General features: G+C 52.7%; 1 protein-coding gene across 6 annotated transcripts; it reads right to left on the bottom strand.

The window, feature by feature from the left end:
* Nucleotides 1-493: 493 nt before the first annotated feature.
* On the bottom strand, nt 494-17,114 carry Hdac11 (histone deacetylase 11). Of its 6 annotated transcripts, XR_010043752.1 has the most exons (11): nt 16,718-16,891; nt 15,996-16,144; nt 13,898-14,016; nt 6,075-6,191; nt 5,162-5,204; nt 4,360-4,436; nt 3,447-3,509; nt 3,183-3,279; nt 1,960-2,138; nt 1,471-1,837; nt 494-915 (listed from the first exon to the last, which is right to left on the bottom strand). XR_010043752.1 is itself a non-coding variant. In XM_063237955.1 (10 exons), exons 2-10 carry the CDS (start codon nt 16,060-16,062, stop codon nt 1,622-1,624), a joined length of 978 nt encoding a protein of 325 aa, XP_063094025.1. In that variant the 5' UTR covers nt 16,063-16,144; nt 17,011-17,114; the 3' UTR covers nt 494-1,621. The 6 variants fall into 6 exon arrangements, 5 of the variants coding, with proteins under 5 accessions (XP_063094025.1, XP_003463918.2, XP_063094024.1 ...); XM_063237955.1 differs by lacking the exon at nt 16,718-16,891 and adding an exon at nt 17,011-17,114 and having other exon boundaries at nt 494-1,837; XM_003463870.5 differs by lacking the exon at nt 16,718-16,891 and adding an exon at nt 17,011-17,029 and having other exon boundaries at nt 494-1,837; nt 13,898-13,998.
* Nucleotides 17,115-17,697: the final 583 nt, after the last annotated feature.

The following is a 17,697-nucleotide window of genomic DNA, read 5'->3' as shown; positions in this document are numbered from 1 at the left end:
TCTGACCCCAATGGCTCCCTACCCAGGCTGTGCCACAGCAGCATGCCCTGGCTCCTCTGCCAGGCTGAGGACAAGCTTCCGCACCCCTACCTGCCTGCTCTAGCCCTGCCTTGGTGCAGCGCTCTCTAGCTGTGACCCTGGAAGGAACACCTTCCCTCTGCCCGCAGCTCCTACCCTATGCAGTCAAGCCCATCACAGTCCCTCACTGTTGGCCCTCGGTCCCTTGCCTCCTGGCCCCAATCCCAGTGACCTCAGCCCCCAGGGACACCAGGGCTCCTCTGTCAGGGGAGCAGCCCCTATCTCGCCCTCCACCCCTGCAGATCCCCTAACTATGTTGCAATCTGGCAGAGCTTGATTCGAGCCTGGCTCTGTGACTCAAATGATGTGTGACCCAGGGCAAAACTCCCACCCTGCTGGGCCTCAGCTTCCTCTTCTGTTGCATGGGAATAGTTCCTGAAACCCCAGGACTTGGCAACGGAATAAAACACCAGCCTTTACTAGGCAGCAACCCCGAGCAGGGTGTTCTGCTGCTTGAATATTAAATCTTTATTTCCTCTCATCCTTGGGAGGCAGGGTCTCTTCCCTCCAGAACACACAGCAGCCAGTCTTATCACAGTTTTTAGGCTTCTCTAGGACAGCGGCACCTCGGGACAAGCTGTGTCCAATCCCAGCACTAGGGGTGTCAGGCTTGCACTGGGCATGAATGGCTGTTAGGGACCTTGAGTCAGACAAAGAGAGACCACAGCAAGGGCAGCTATGCCAAAGTGCATTGTTAGTGCCGTGAGTCCAGGCCAGGGGTCAGCAGGTGGACAGTGTGTGACATTCAGACCTCGCCCTCTCTGTCCCTCCACCTTGGGTCCACATGACAGCCACTGCCTGGAAGGGTGGCTCTTCGGCCAGCTTCCTCAGTGTCACCTTTAGAGGAGAGATGGGGGAAAGGCTGTGGAAAGGGAGACATGGGGGCAGCACAGACCGTGCCCTCTGCCCGTTCCTGGGGCTGTCCCAGCCAGCTGTCTCCTTCACCAATATCCAGGGAGCCCTGCCTGGCCCCCTTGCACTGCCTGCTGAAGCCCCATTGTTCTCTCCTGTTCCCCCAGGCCAGGAGACCCTTGAGGCTCCAGGGCTGGTCCCCATTTCTGATCTGAGGATTCCTTCCTGCAAACTTGCCCCATAATGAATAGGGGAGACAACTCCAAGCGGGGCACTGCCTCCCCATTCTCAACCTTTAGATGTGCTGGGGAAGCAGACTGAGACCTCGCTTTATTAAGACAGAACCCCAGATGGGAGAGCCCACTGCAACTGCCCTGGGCCCCGACACCTAGCACCATAGGTTCCTCCCATAACTAAGGCCCACAGGGACAGTAGGACACTCCTCCATTTCCCATGGACCTGGACACCAGCACCTGGCCACCTCCCTGCAGCCCCAAGCCACCTGCACCTCCAAGCTCATGAATTCCCTGCCTCCCCTACCTGTGTGGGGTCTTCCCTGGGATGGTCCTGCCCTTCCCACCTGTCACTGGTGGCCACCTCCTGGCCAGAAGGTTAGAGAAGGAAAAGCACAAAGGTGGGCGGCGGGCTGGGCCCAGAGGCAGGCAGGGGACACCTAGCTGGGCAGCAGGGGTCAGGGAACCGCAGGTGGGAGCAGAGGAGTGTCTGAGCTCTGTGCCGACAGGCTGGGTGACTCTAGGCCGATGAGCCCCAGGTCATGCAAATTGAGGATGGAGTCTGCAATGATGCGGGCTGTGCGCTTCTGGTACCCGCCTGAGGTCACCATGAGGATGGGGATCTGGTGAGCCCGGACCAAGCGGAATACCACCTCATCCCGCTTCACAATGCCCTGTGGGGGTGAGGAGGGTAGGCTCAGGTCGGCCCAGACTCCAAGGACCAGGAAGTCCTGCCCCAGCCCAGCTCCTCCCTGACACCAGGTGCCCACCATCCTGTCCCCAGGTCAGGACATACCCCAGGGCTGATTGACAGTCCCCCGAGGCGGTCCCCCTCCAGGATGTCGGTGCCGGCGTTGTACACCACCACGTCAGGTAGGTGCTCCTGGAGGGCTCTCTCCACGTTCCTCTCCACTTTGCTCAGGTACTCCTCATCCTCTGTGCCCCACTCCAGCTCCACCTTCCGCCTGATGGCTTCTGAAAGGGACACATCCCAGGCCCCATGGGGCACGGAGAGAAACTGAGGTTTAGGTTGGGGCCTGCTGATAATGAAGGAAGGGCTGGCCCTGGGTCTGCCTGACCACCACCTAGCACAGCCTCTCATTTCGCCAAAGCTATTCGAAGGGGCACCGAGAGAGCTGAACCCCTTCTGCCCATGGCACACAGAGACTACTGTGGGCAGAGCTTGACCTTACACCCTGCCCACATCCCAAGCCCCAGGTCTGTATACTCAGGATTCAATTCAGAAACCAGTTCCTGAGGTGGTACTGGCGGGGAGCTTGCTTACACCACACTCATTAGCCCCCCTCGTGCAATGTGCCCTATGGCTCTGTTTCAAAGCACTGGTTACCAGCTTGCACAACTCTTGGAAGGTGCCTGTACCTTTAAGAGGTGGAGCTACATGGAAGAATGTGAGGTCACAGGAGGTGTGTCCAATGGGGACGGCAGGCCCACCCCTTCCTCATTCTCCCTCAGTTCCTGGTGGCCAAGGGTGAGCAACTCTGCTCCAGTCTTCATGTGTGGGCTTCCCCCAGGCCCAAGCTACAGGTCCAGCCCACTACAGTGAAGCCTCCAGAATCAGAAGCCTTTCTGCTTTGTAAATTCATTAGCTTGGCATTTTGTCACAGCCATGAAAAGCTATCACAGGCCCATGCCTGCAGAGTGGGCAGCTCCTGCTTGCAAATCTCATCTGAACATTCCTGCCACTGGATTGATGAGCTGTCTCCATTTTCATATATCCTCCACGTCTTATACTGAGACTTAGCTCTGCCATCTAACCTGTGCCTTCTCTTGATCTATTTTTCCCTCTGGGCTGCTCCAGGGGTTTGCTAACACATAGACCCCTACACATGTGCCCTGGGCAGCTGTGTGGCCCTGGGTGGGTGGTCTGTTCCTCAGTCTGCGCCAGCCAGTGCACACCAAGAACCACCCCGCCCTCATGGCTACAGAGAAGTGGGTGATCCCCCCACTCCCCCAGCCCACAGAGTACTGAGTCAGGCCTGTTAATGGGCAGCAGCTTACGCTTGGCAAAGCGGTCCCCAGGGTAGATGTGGCGGTTGTAGACATCCATGATGTACACGCGTTTGTCACCCATGAAGTCTCTCTCGTGCCCATTGCCCTGTGGAAATGACATGGGAGCTGCTCGCAGGTGCCAGGACCCTTGCCAGGCCAGGCCTCATAGGGCACTGGGCCAGACTCAAGAGTCCCACTGCCAGCCACAGGACAAGGGAGCCCACAGCAGCAGCCTGGGGACATTGCTGGTGCTGCTAGGGACATGGCACTCACCTGATGGGCGTCAAGATCAATGATGGTGGCCCTTGAGATGCCTTCCATTCGCTCGAACAGGAACTGCCCAGGGAGGGGAGGGACAAGGTGAGGACCAACTGCCTGGCCAGAGGACCCAGCGATACTTGGGAGTGAAGGGAGGGAGGGCACACAGTGGGCAGACACAGCACTCACAGGGAAGCTGTGGGGCACCAGAGAAGCCTTGTGTGCACACAGTGGGTGGTCAGGGCAGCTCCCTGAAGAAGGTGAGTGCTGATCCCTGGACTTCCCTGGGTGTCCCGGGCAGGTGTACAATTAAGGGAGAAGCACCTGAGCCCTTGAACTTCATTGCCCAATCTTTGGCTCATCTGACAAGGCCAAGCCCTAACATTCCCTCCTCCAGGAAATGCCCTTCCCTCCTCCCCACCCCAAGGTCTCCTGTGCACCCCCTCTCATAGTACCTGGGTCTGCTAACCCAGCAGCTGCTGTGTGTCTCTGGAGATGGGGATCTTATCACCTATTTCAGACACCCAGCATGAGGCCAGGTACAGAGTGGCCTCCCCTCTCTGGCCCTCAGTTTCCTTGTTTGGAACATATGAGGGTTCAGTGAGGGAGTCATGGGGAAAGCAAGTACGGGGGTCAAACATCTGTAGATGCCAGCTGTTCTCAATTCTATCATAGCTAACCACCTCTTCCTCCCCTTCTCATCCCTGTGCTCCTGGTCCTGGCAGCAAAGCTCTTTTTCCCACAGTTTAAAGTGACAGTGCCCCTCTGAGGTCCCTGAGGCTGGAGAGACTATGCCAAGCCCCTTCCACACACAGAGCAGTGTGGCACTGTGGTCTGCTAGCCTGAGCCCCATATCCAGAAGGGGAAGACGGCACCATACAGGGTTGCAGGGCTTGAGGAGAAACCCAAGGGCTCCCTGGAGACACACCTTGATGGCCAGCGTGATGTCAGCATAGGCACAGAAGCCCCCGCCCCGGTCACTGGAGCAGTGGTGGAAGCCACCCCCTGCAGAAGGGGAGGGGCGTCAGGCCAGGTACTCCCCTGTCCCTCCACCTCAGCATCTCCTCCCCTCTCAGCAAAGTCATGGGCAGCCAGCAGGTCCCTGACCACAGGCCACGCACAGGGCAGCATCACAGGTCACCCCACACACCCGCAGCGCAGCTTCCATACCAGGAGGGGTGTCTGGGAGGGGACCCTCTGCTGGTGGGAACTGCCTTGGCAACAGGGGCTCTGTCCACTTCCCAAGCCTGGGACAGTTCAGTCTGTGTCCAGGATCCCTCTCCCCAACACCTCTGGATCCCCTGAAATGAGCCCACAATTGCCCAATGGACAAGAGGGCTGCACGTGTGCAGCTGTTCTGTGTGAACCAGTGCTGTGGGAGAGTCAGGAACTGGGAGCACTGGGTTATGGACCCCTGTGGGTGCTGTTGACCTTTGGTCAGTCCATCTACCATGTGACCAAGGAGATACAGTCTTTTTGGGGAGCCCTAACAAGGCAGACATCATTCCTATGTACAGCTGCCAGGGGAGGCACAGATTTTGGGGAAAGAAGCTCCCTATGATTGGAAGTTGCAATGAGCAACCTTTCAGATCAGAACTCTATACCAGAGGGAGTGCCCATCCCTCCCAGGAACCAGGAGGCTGCACACGCCACCCCCCCATACCCTTCCACAAGGAGGCTCAGGTGGCATCCCGGTCCCTCCCTGCCCCAGACCCTCTTCCCACACTCACCCACATTGATGGCCCAGCCTCGTTCCACAGCCAGCTTCCCTGCCTTCAGAGACAAGCAGAGGGTGAGGGGTCGAAGCTGGTCCCTTCCCTCATTCGTTAATCTACTCGCTCATTCACAAACTTGCGGCTTCACACACTCACACACTCATTCCATAAAGTTGCCAGCCAGCTGTGGGGTACAAATAAGAGACACAGTGGGATGCAAGGGCGACCCATCCAGCCCACCAGTCAACACAATCAGACAATAAGAAGGGCCAGACTGGCAGCACAGTGCTTGGTGCCTAAGCCTCTTGGCAATTTTGCAAGAAACTGAGTTAAGTATTTATTATCACAAGTGAGCAGAGCATGATTTTAATGGCACTTTGGAAAGGAAAAGTGTTTTGTTTTGCTCATGGAAATATGGTAAACTGATGACAGATCCTAAAAGGATCCAGTCTGGGGGATGAATGGTAATTACACCATGCAGTATGTATTGATCCAGGGCTAGGTTAGATCAGCATCATTATATACGAGCTGTTCCTCCAATCAGTTCGACAAACCACACGCAGGACGTGAAAGTCGATTCTGCCCTGAGTGTTCTTTATTGCCTTACCCAGGGTTTGGTTTTCCACCTTAAACTCGGGGACTTCGGCAGAATACTCTTTGGAGGAGAATGTGGAGGGGTGAGGAATCCTATATACCAGCAGTATCCTATATACCAGCTGTATTTAGGTATCCTATATACCTAAATACAGTCCTTCAAATAGGAGGGGCAGTGAATCTGCCATCCTCTGACAGGTAAGGCTTGAGGAGAATGGATCATTGCTGGGGCTGGAGGGATATTTAGGATTCTGACCAACTACAAAGTTGGGGGAAGGTGAAGCAGGGCACAGGGGCTGAGGGCAACCCTGTGCACCCCCATCCTACTACCTACCATAATGGTTCCTCCAGTCTGGGTCCGGAGGGGCCGCAGCACCTTCCTCTGCACCAGGAAGTTGGGGAGGAAGATGACAGGGGGTATTTCTGTGATGGTGGCGACGACGAAGGACCACTGAGGATAGACATGAGGGCCACTGACTCCCTCTGGGAGCCTGGAAGGCCCCCAGGTCCCCTGAGAAGAGCTCAGCCCCCAGAAGACAAGTTCAGTAAAGAAAAGCACATTCCACGTGTTTCTTGGAGCCTGGGCTCCAGCTTCCTCAGCTCTCAGCTGCCCTCTTGTGCCCGGAACCAGAGCTGCAGAGCACAGCAAGTCAAGGGTGGGCTGACCTAGGTGGCTCTGGGAGACAGGGCCCAGAGCAGTAAGGAAGGGGATACCCAGGTCCTGCGAGAAGCTTTCAGCCTCCTTCCTCCCCTGCACTGTAAAGCCTCTGCCTCTACGGTGAAGCGGACACCTCTGCAGAAGGGGAGATTGGTAGCTGGGATCCTGCCACTGAAGCCAGGTTCTAGGTGCATCTGGGGACCTCCAAGACATCCAAGGTACTGCTGCCCAGCGGCCACCCCTGAGCCATCCCTACCAGGTTCTCCCTGCTCCCCTCAGCCCCAGAAGAGCCCACTTTGTAAACTTTGGTAAGTGTCTGCTAGGCACCTGGGGGCTAGGACACTGCCGATGGGGTGGTGAGGCACTTATATGTCAGTGCCCATTGACTGACAGAAGAATCAGATCTCAAGTTGGCGTGGTCAAGGGAGGCTTTCTGGAGGTGTCTTCCAGAAGGTGAAGAGTGACAGGTGTTTCCCCAGCACAGGATCATCAGAAAGAGGCAGAGAAGTATGGGGCTACAGAGGATCCATGCAAGAACAGATTATCAGGGGGCTAGGACAGGGTAGAGAGAGAGCCAGGCGAGGAGAGGCCCACTGTGGGACACTGTGTAACAAACCCAGAGAGGGAAGGTCTTGCCAGGCCCTGCGCTCCTGCCCTTCACACCAGTGCTACCCCCACCACAGGCCAGGCACCTGGTAGGCATAGAACCGTTGTGTTCTATGAATGCACTACCCAGTGAGCTATATGATGCTGGGGGAGAGATCGAAAGATCACAAAGCCACATCCCGGCCTCATGAGGACTCTGATCTAGGTAAAAAAGGCACAAGGCACATTTCTCCAGGTGCCACAATTGAATCACAATGCCATCAAGGGCTCCCCTCTCCAGTGCAATGTTTGGGAAACCCAGTTTATGTCACCTGCCTCCTGGAATGTCATCAGGCCCTTGGACGGACATGGGAGAGGCTCTGGCAAGTTGTACAGCAAGTGTTCTCTACCTTTTCCTTCTCCCAGGTTCCCCCAAACTTCCACCACAGACCTCACCTGACCTTCTATAAATATGAGCTGACCCTGCCCAAGCCCTGATGGGCCAGATGCAGAGCCACCAGCACACATGGGAGTTGGGCTCTGGATGCAGTCCCCAGGGCAGGCAAGTGAGCTCCAGGCTATAGCAGCCTGGACGAGGAGGAGCTGCCCAGTCGGCCTCACGTACCCAGCCATAGTTGCACCCCAGTGATGCTGTCTGATGACACTTTGAGATCTATGCTGTTCTAGCCAGCAGCTGCTGGTCACATGGCCACCATCTACACAGATGCCTGGGGGAGACTGATCCCAGAAGCCCCTGGACATCAATTCCACAGGTGCCCAATTCCCTTATATATAGTGTCACAATATTTGCATAAAACCTACGCATACCTTCCCATGTACTTTAAATACTCTGTTTTGTTCTGTTTGTTTTGAGACAAGGTCTCACTACATAGTCCAGAACTCACTGTGGCCTTGAACTTATTGTGTAGGCCAGGTTGGCCTCAAATTCATGGTGATCCTCCTGTCTCAGTCCTCCAAGTACTGCGGTGACAGTCATGTACCACAATGTTGGCTTTAAATCATTCCCTGATAACCCATAATGTTTCCTACCATGTCAATACTGTGAAAAATAGTTTTGATACATTAAGGAGTACTGCAAGAAAAAAAAGCTCTCCATGTTTGGTACAGATATAATTTTCTTTTTAAAGAGTATTTTAAATCTTTTAAATATTTTAATTGAATTTGAGAATGAAGAACTCAAAGATACAGAGGGCCAACAGGAATTTTAAATTTAAAATTGATTTTTAAAATTAATTAAAAACTTTTGTGTGTGTGACCCAGGCTGGTCTCAAACTTGTGCTCCAAATGGTAATTCTGTCCCCAGACCTATCTCCTGTGCTTGCGAGCTGCATGGGCTGTCATGTACTTAATTAGGCAGAGTGGACCTGGGACATTTCTGTCACCACTGGAAGTTTTGCTGGACATCGCTGTCTGGAGAAACCATCATTGGTAGCTAGGGCAGAAGATGAGTGGTGGGAGTGGACAGGTGGGTGGGCCATGGCTGGGTCCTGAGGCACAGAGATGACACAGGGCATGGCCATTACCAGGCCTCAGAGGTAGGCGAGGAGGGTATAGGCCACAGGGCATCATCAAGAGATGGCATCTGGAGAGCCACTGACAAAGGCTATATGTAACTCAGGCCCTCTGGGAGACTGAGGCACGAAGATCGTAAGTTCAAGCCCAGTCTGGACAACTTAGCAACTACGTAAGACTCTGTCTGAAAATAGGGACAGCTCAGTGCGGAGGCCCTGAGGTCAGTCCCCAGTTTCCTTCTCAGTGCCTGTGTATCCCTCTGATGGAGCCCCTACTCCTGCCCCAAGCCTAGGAGGGCCACAGCTGTCTCATGGGTACAAGGCCTCAAGCTGGGCAGCTTGGGGGACTGCCACACAGGAATATCACAACTGAGGCAGACAAAGCCTTTGACAAAATCCACACCCTTCCAAAGCCACATGTGGTGCACACCTGTAATCTCAGCACTAAAGAAGCTCAGGGAGGAGGATCCTGGGAATTCAAAACCAGCCAGGGCAACATAGTGAGACCTTGTCTCAAAAAACAAAAACAAACAAGGAAACCTATACCCTTCTGAGACAGCCAACTAGCAAGAATCAAGGATTCTCTCACAGCATAGCAAAGGGAGTTAAAAGCAAAAAAAAAAAAAAAAAAAAACAAAGAAACCATTCAAGGTGACCATCACTCTCAAATGCTCACACCTATATGAGGAGTCCCACAAGGCCACCTGCCTGGAAACCCTCACTCAACACAGTACTGGAAGTATATAATACTTCCAGCACTCTGGAACCTATAATTCCAGCACTCTGGGAGGCTGAGGCAGAAGGAGATCAAGTTTGAACCCAGCCAGGGCTACTTAGTGAGTTAGTAAGATCCTGTCTCAAAGAAAAAAATAGAAAAAGCTGGAGGTGGGGCTCAGTGTGAAGGTCCTGAGTTCAATCCCCACAACTGGAAAAAGAAAAAGAAATCGCCCTCTTACACCATGCACAAAAATTAACTTACAAGACCTAAATAGCAAATTTGAGACTTTTATAGGTAAATGGATGTAACTTGAAACCATACTCATAAGTGAAACAAATCATGTGTAAATATCTTATTATCTCCCTATTGTTAAAAACCTAAAGAGTAAACAGCATTCAAGATGCACATTAGATATTGTGAAAGTGAAAGAGGAAGAAACTGCTCAAAAGGAAAGAACAACTGGGATAAGGGAAAGGAGAAAAGAGAGAAAGAAAAAGACATAATTATACTGCTAAACTCTGCTACTTCGTCAAAAAGAACAGTTTGTGCTTTCATGGATCATTTTTTCATGCCTATATCTTGTAACCTGAGCAAACACTTTGTTTTTTGTTGTTGTTGTTTTGGTACCTGGGCTCGAACTCACAACCTCTCACTTACCAGGCAGGCACTTGCACCACTGAGTTAAATCCCTGGCAAGAGCAACTACTTTGAAGATAATAATATGCAATGCATTAATCTTTGTTAATCTATTATATGGTTTGAAATTCTGTAACATTTTTGTTCTTTTTTCCTTTTAAAATTTAAAAAAAAGGCCTGAATATCACCTAAAACCATAAAGCGCTTTTTTTTTTTTTGTCTTTTTCATTTTTATCAATACCAGGGATTGAACTCACAACCACACACTTGCGAGGAAGGTGCTTATGCTGCTGAGCTAAATCCCCAGCCCCAAAGCTTTTTTAAAAAAAACACATAGGGCTAAACAGCCATGACGCTGAAACTGGGAATCAATTTTTAAACATGGCACTAAAAGCACAAACAACAAAAGAAAAAAGATCTGGGCCTCAGCACAATTTTTAAAATTTGTTCATCAAAGAACACCACCAAATGAGCACAAAGACAGCTTACAGAATGACAGAAATTTGCAAGTCATGTAACAGCCATAACATATAAAAAACTCCCACGACTCAACAATAAAAAACAATCCAACTCTTCAAATAGGCAAAGGACTTACACAGACATTTCTTCAAAGATGCATTAATTGTCAACAATCCCCTCCCAACTGTGCTGTCACTGCCTTTACAGAAATGCAAATCAAAATCCCTAGAAACTACTTCACACCACTAAGCTGATTATATTTATTTAGCAAAAATAAAATTACAAAAGGTGACCAAGGATGTGGAGGAATTAGAGTACTGGTATACTGCCAGGGGGAATAATGCAAACTCTGACAATCATTTTGATGATTGTTTAGAAGAAATTGCCATATAACCCAGCAATTGTGCTTGTTAGCTTAGACCTCAAATAACTCAGAACAGATATTCAAATAAATACTCGGTACATACACGGCCATAGCAACACTATCCACAAGAGCCAAAAGGTAGAAACAACTCCTTTTGTGCCTGTCCAATAATGAGTATGCACGGGCAATGGACTATTGTTCAGTCACGAAGAGGAATGACGTCCAGATATATGCTCCACATGGGTGACCCTTGAAAACATTATGCTAAGTGACACCATCACAAAATGTCACATATTACATGATTCCACTTGATCAAAACACCCAGAAAAGGCAAACCCACAAAGACAAAATGCAGATGGACCCATTCCTGGGGCAGGGGAGGGAAGTCAAGAGAGCCACTGCATAGTAAGAATAGGTCTTCCTTTTTAGGGGTGACGAAAACATTTCAGAAGTAGACAGAAGTGACAGTTGTACCAAAGTATGAGTGGATTAATGGTCCCTGAATTGTCCCCTTTAAACTGGGTAATGGCTAACTTTGTGTTATATGAATTTTGTCACCGTTTTTTATTTTGTTTTTGTTTTTGTTGTTGTTGTTTAATGGGATAAGGGCCTTTAAAGAGACACAGTTAAGTCAGAGGCAGAGACCCCAGGCTCTCATTACTGTCCCGTCTCTGCAGCGACTTCTGGCCTCTGGGAGCTGTGGGATCTGAATCCTGCTCACACTGGAGATATCCCTGCCCGGGGCCTTTGCGCAGCAGCTCCCCCTCGGCCTGCCCCTCTCTCTGAGGTCCATGCTACCTCCTGTCCTGGGGCTCTCATCTCACCCTTAAGCAAGGATCAGGAGCTCCCTGCGGCTGCATCCCCCAGCTCTTCCCCACTGCCTCCTCCCCTCCCGGCCTTAGGATCTCCCCCTTCTAACCCTGCCTGTCGTCTTGTGCTCATCTGCTCCCCCCAATAGGCTCCAGTTCCGTCAGGGCCGGGTCTCCCTTGTCCTATTCCAGCCCCATGGCACCCAGAACGCATCCTCGTGCTCACGGGTCCTGGTCCTCACCCACCAGCTTCAGCGGGACCAACTCTGCGCACCTACACGACTACGTGCCCCACCCCCAGCCGCACTGGCTCCAGCCAGTTTCTGTCCTTTCTTTGGCTGTCTGAGATTCTTCACCCTTGAGCTGCCAGAAGTGCTTTCCTGTGGCTGTTTTATTTTCCATTATCCACAACTAAAACGCAAAGCCGCGGAGCAGGGAAGCTTGCTGGCACACTGCTCTCTTAGTCCTCAGGACGCACCTGGCATTCAGTGTAGCTGTGCTGAATGACTGCTCCTTCGTCTTAGCAGGTATTACAGAAATCCTTTTCTCCTTTCGCTCCAGCTGCCAGGGAGCTCCTAGCCAAATGCAAAGCTCTATCATAATCTCTTTGTTAACACTTTGAGTTGATGTATCTGAATTCCCCTCCCACCCTTGACCTGTTTTCTACTTGGGACTCTGTTAATGCTTTTTAAAAAACATTATTACTTATCACACAATAAGCTATTTTCAAGCCTTTGAGGACTAAGTCCAAGCAGGCAGGGAGCCCTAAAGGGCATTGGGGGCCTTGGAGCCAATCCCCTCAGCCTTATCCCTGTGCGCCCTTCCCCCTGAACTCTGGCAGGCTGGTCCTCCTGGCTTGGCTCTTGCTGTGGTCTGTGACCACACATGCCTGGCCCCAGGAAACCAGGGCAGCCAAGCCCGGGCCTCCTGCCAACACTGCACACACTCCCTGGGGCAGGCTGCACCTCCTGGCAACTGCTCCTGGGCTGGTGCTATGTGGCCCTATCTACAGCCCTCATGGCTCAGGCCTGGTGCTAAGGACCAGCCACCTGAGACCAGGAAGCTGGGATAATGGATGGAGCTCTACCAGGCTCTCTCCCAAACCCCACAGATGCCCAAGGTCCAGGGCTTGTCTACTCCTACAGGAAGGGAGCTGTGGACCTTGGCACCTACTGTGAGTTAGGCCAGGATACTAAGGTCAGGCCCTACCCTGCCCCTACTCCATTCAGGGAACAGAGAACCTGGGGCATCCTGGACACTGTCCCCCTGGGCCAGACTGGCAGCACTGTAGTGTGATGCAACCTCTGCTCCCACAGAAGGGATGAACTGAGCCATCAGCCCTCTCACTGTGGTCTCCTCTACAAAGAGGTCACCAGCAAGTACCTGGCGGGCCCAATTTGGGGTGCAAATGGGATTGGAAATCTTAAGATGAGTTTCCACGACAAGAAATCAGAAAATGGGGCCAGGTGTGGTGGTACACACCTGTAACCCCAGTATTCTGGGAAGCTGAAACAGGAGAATTGCAAGTAGCAGCCTAGTCCGCACAACTGAACGACTCAGCAAGACCTGTTTCAACATTTTAAAATAGCGCTGGGTACACATGAAACCAGTACAAAGGCCCTATACCAAATATATAAATAAATAAATACAGAAAAGTCATTTAATAATCAGACTTTCCGGCTTATCTTGGAAGCCAGTGGCTCTGGAATGCTGGGACTAGCCAAGACCACCTGGGAAGGAGAGGGGTTCCCCAGTTCACCTTAGGCTGCCCCACCTGCTTACCCACTTCTGTAGGGTCCCTGCCAAACCCTGGGGGCAGATTTCAAGCTTGTTTTTAACCCAACAGTTTTCAACAAGTCAGAACAGTCAGTGGAACAGAATCTTAAACTTCAGCCCAATATAAAAGTAAGCAAAAGCAGAATAGTCTTAGCTGGATGGGGCCAGGGCCAGGATCCCCTCTCCCAGCTTTGGTCACCCAGCAGGGGTTTCTGAGGCCACAGAGCACAGATTCAAAGTCACTGATGTGCCGCTACAACTGATGTGGTAGGTGTGAGCTCTACAGCTCCAGGACTTAGGAGGGAAGCTGAGGCAGGGCTGCATGAGTCCTGCTGAAGACCAGCCTAGGCAACAGTCAGATCCCATCTCACAGGAAGAAAATGTCATTCATGTAGAAGCCTGAAACCCAGAAGTTGCTTCTGTTGCCACCAAAGCACAGCCCCTGAAGACAGGGAGCTCACTACCTACACAGAGCTGCCTTTATATGATTCCTGTCTCCTTCTCTTGGGAAACAGAGACTCCTAAGTACCCCCGCTCTGGGAACAGAGGTGGCATCCCTGGCATTCCTGGGCTGAGCTGCTCTGACCCCCAGCCAAGGTCCCCTGCCGCAGCCCCCGTACCTTCAGTTCATTGAGATACCGCCTGGTGTGCACTACCAGCAGGTCGTCATCCGAGGCCTCCCGCGCCTCCACCAACATGCCATCTGACAGCAGCTTCTCTTCTGCAAGCACAAAGCAGCCTGCTTCCTCTTTCTCAGTGGCCCCCACTGACAGCAGGCCCACCCAGTCCCAGCCCCACCTGTAGCTGGAGGTTCAGCATGGGGCGGCCCCTGCCCAAGGAGGAGGGGGGCACTATGTGCTGACAACAGGCTGCCTTCCAAGCCACCGTTGGCCCCAGGAGGCACTGAGCCCAGGGCCTTGGGGGCAGATTTCAAGCTTGTTTTTAACCCAACAGTTTTCAACAAGTCAGAATAGTCAGTGGAACAGAATCTTAAACTTCAGCCCAATATAAAAGTAAGCAAAAGCAGAATAGTCTTAGCTGATGTGCTAAGACTCAGTGCCCCAGGAGGCACTGAGCCCACAGCAATCCTCATGCTTCCCAAGCCAGACAGCCCACGGGCTTTGACACAGGTGGCAGGTGGCATAAGGGTCAATGGTTGGGACTCTTGTGGTGAGAAAAAACTCTTCTTCAAAATTCTCCCTCCACCTTCTGATGACATCACGGGAAATTTGGAGCCCAATATCTGCCAGACCCAATCATCAATCACTGATCATCTATCATTGCTCTGAGCAGGTCCCAAGGCCTGCTGACAACAGTAACCTGCCAGGATTGAATTACACTGCTGTTTTCATTGCCTTTATTCATTCATTTATTTTTTTTTTACTATGCCCTTCTATTTATGGCCAATGAAACTACCTTTTCCCACTTAGCTGATATAATGCTTCCTTTTAAATCAAATTTAAGGTTGTTTTAAAATAAATTCTAGAGGCTAAGTCATTAAAAATTCTAGAGGCTAAGTCATATAAAAACAGGTGATATGAGGGGACAGCAAGGTCCCAAGAACAGTTTGCACTTATGTTTGAGACACTATTCCCTATCCCTGATGGATACCAGACAAGCCTGGGTCCATTGTGCAAAAGAAACTGAGGCTGAGAGCAGGGAATGGTGTAGGGCACTGCGCAAAGCAACCCATGGTGCCCAGGGGCTGAGGGACTGGAGACAGGAAGTGGGCTGGTCCTGCATTCGCATCCCCAGGGCTGCCCACCATGGAGCCTCTGAGCATCGCTCTACTTCCTATGCTCTTTGAAAGCTCACTCTGGTCACTACTATGAGTAGAAAATCAGTGTTCCCTGCCATAAGTAGAAGTTAAGCAGAAACAAAAAACAAACTCAATGGAAACAACTGGTGCTATCAGTCTCCAACCTAACCCCATGTTTTGGAAGACACAGGCAGAGCTTGAGGCTGACTCTGGAGCTGTTCAAAATGAAGGATGGGGGCTGGGGATTTAGCTCAGTGGCATAAGCACCTGCCTTGCAAGCAGGCGGTCGTGAGTTCGATCCCCAGTACAGATGATTAAAAAGAAAAAAGGAAGGATGGATTTAGGTGTTAAAGATGGGCTAGCTCTCCTTGGAGTGATCAGAAGGTGACTGTGCTTTTAAAATATTCAGTGTTTCATCCAGTGTCAGGTAACATTTTCTTGCTTCTTTCAATTAAAGGGCCCGTGATTTAAGAAACACAGAGGACATTCACACACACAACAGCAACACCTGAACCTTCTACCCAGAGCAAATCCCAGGTGTTATAATGATGTGCTCCCCAGACCAGCACTGAGAATTTAGCCATGGATGGGGGAACCTGGAATAGCAGTGTGGCTTTCCAAACTTTCTGGGCCTCAAACTCTCCATTTATAACCAAAAGGGTTGTAACAAAAGCTCCCTACTGTCTGGATGCTTGCTCCCCATCAACTGGGTCTCTAAGGATGGAGTCAGAACTTCTGCCCACAGTGACAGAGCCAGAAGTAGTGACAGGCAGGGTCACTCCACGATGAGGAATCTGTGTTGGGAAGATCCTTGAACAGACAGCTGGTACAGAAGGCAGTCTGAAGCTGAAAGCTGTGGTAAGAGGATCGGATGCTGGGGATGCTGGGGAGGCTGGGGAGGCTGGGGAGGCTGGGGGTGGGCGGGTGGGCTGCGGGAAGCAGAGGAGGGGGCTGCCTACCTTTTAGGAAACTGATCACCTTGCCCCATTTGCCAGCGTCGAAGGGGTGCAGCTTCTCCAGGCCCATGAAGGTGATATTGTAGCGGGGTGAATACACGATGGGCCAACGAGTTTCTGGCACATGCTGGTACAGCTGGGTGGCGTGTGGCCTACGGGATGTATGGGGAAAGAGACTCAGATGGGGGCGGCTTCTAGGGAGAAAGCTGCCTCTGCTACACTGACCCAGGCTGCCCACTCCCTTTGCCTCAAAAATGGGTCATGAGCAGCAACAAGAACCGATACAGCTCCTCAGTGGGCCCTGACAGGGTTTCCCTGCACCCAACTCTGGCCTGGCTCACTGTGGATGCTCTAGAGAGCAAAGGCCCTGTGGCACTCCTATGGCATCACGTGACACCAGGAACCAGATGTGCCCAAGGTCACACTCTAGGTGAGCCTGGCAACAAGGCCCCAGCTCCACACCTCTACACAACAACGGCAGTAGCGGCTGCATGGTCCCAGGCCTCAGGTCCCCCACTGTGAAACGTGGGAGCGTCCAGCGCCGCGGCCGCGACCCGAACCTGGAGGCTTCAGATCCGCGAGGGTCGCCAGTGCCCGCCAGATCCGGGCCTTCCCTGTAACCAGCGGGGTGCCCCTCGGCCCACCATCCCCAGTCACCTCCCGCGGGAACCTCCGGGACCCTGGGATAGAGATTGGCGCCCCTGCCCCAACCCCTCGACACTCACATCCCGGGGCCGGACCTCCTGGCGCTGGCTGCAGCTCGGCGACTGGGCGGGGCGGGGATTGGGCCGGGATGTGCTTGGGCCGGGCGGCCCTCCCCTCCCCGGACACGCCCCCGCCCCGGCCGCCTCCACTGGGGGCGGAGCTCCGCCCGCCAGCGCAGGCTCCCCCTTTCCCGCGCCTGCGCCTGCGTCACAGAAGGACGGAATCCTCTCGCCTGCCGAAAGAAGGCCCTGCCCCCGGCGTCCATCAAGCTCAAAGTCCCGCCCGCCGCAGACAATATCCAGTGGAATCTCACCGGGCTCGGAAAGCCACGCCGCTCGAAGGGAGACCTTGGGGGATTTCACCGAGGCGCGTCGCACCGGGGAGGGACGTACGGCGTGGCCCCGCCCAGGAGGCGTGGCCACGCTGTGCCTTTTCCGGAACGCCCACCCTGTTCCTCCAACTGGTTATGGACTAGGAAGCACTGGGAGTGAGAAACCCGTAGTTTTCCTCCAGAGGCGGGAGAGCCAGGCTCGCTGTGTGACCTTTGGCATTTTCAGAGTTTTTGGGTCCATCAATAAAACGGGAGGACTATGGGGATTGTCCTGATCTTGCTGTCTCTGACCTAATGTGAGCCACGACGTCACTAGTCTTGGGGTCTTGAGCGCCGTCCTGGGTTCAGCCTCCGCCTGTCCTATCCTTGACAGCTCTGCTGTGAGACATACACGCCCACCCCCCACTCTCCGAGCCTCAGTTTCCTCAACTGTAGAATAGGCTTGCTGACCCGATCTTCAGGTACACGGGATACCTGCACGCTCCCGTCTGGGCTTCCCTATTACTTCCAGGGCCTCTATGGGTGTCTGCAGGGCTGGCACCTGGGAAGGGGCTTCAACAAAAGAGATCAGAGGACACAGACAATGGAGCTCTGTCTGCCCAGCTGTCCTCACCACCAGAACGAAAGCAGCTGACCAGAGAGGGCAGCCAGGGACAGGGCTGCTGGGAA

The sequence above is a fragment of the Cavia porcellus genome, unplaced genomic scaffold (genome assembly GCF_034190915.1).
Source record: "Cavia porcellus strain 051 isolate PalLab524CR breed Dunkin Hartley unplaced genomic scaffold, mCavPor4.1 scaffold_27, whole genome shotgun sequence".
Taxonomy (NCBI): domain Eukaryota; kingdom Metazoa; phylum Chordata; class Mammalia; order Rodentia; family Caviidae; genus Cavia; species Cavia porcellus.
The sequence above is the reverse complement of the archived record's forward strand: the minus strand, read 5'-3'. Positions and strand labels throughout refer to the sequence as shown.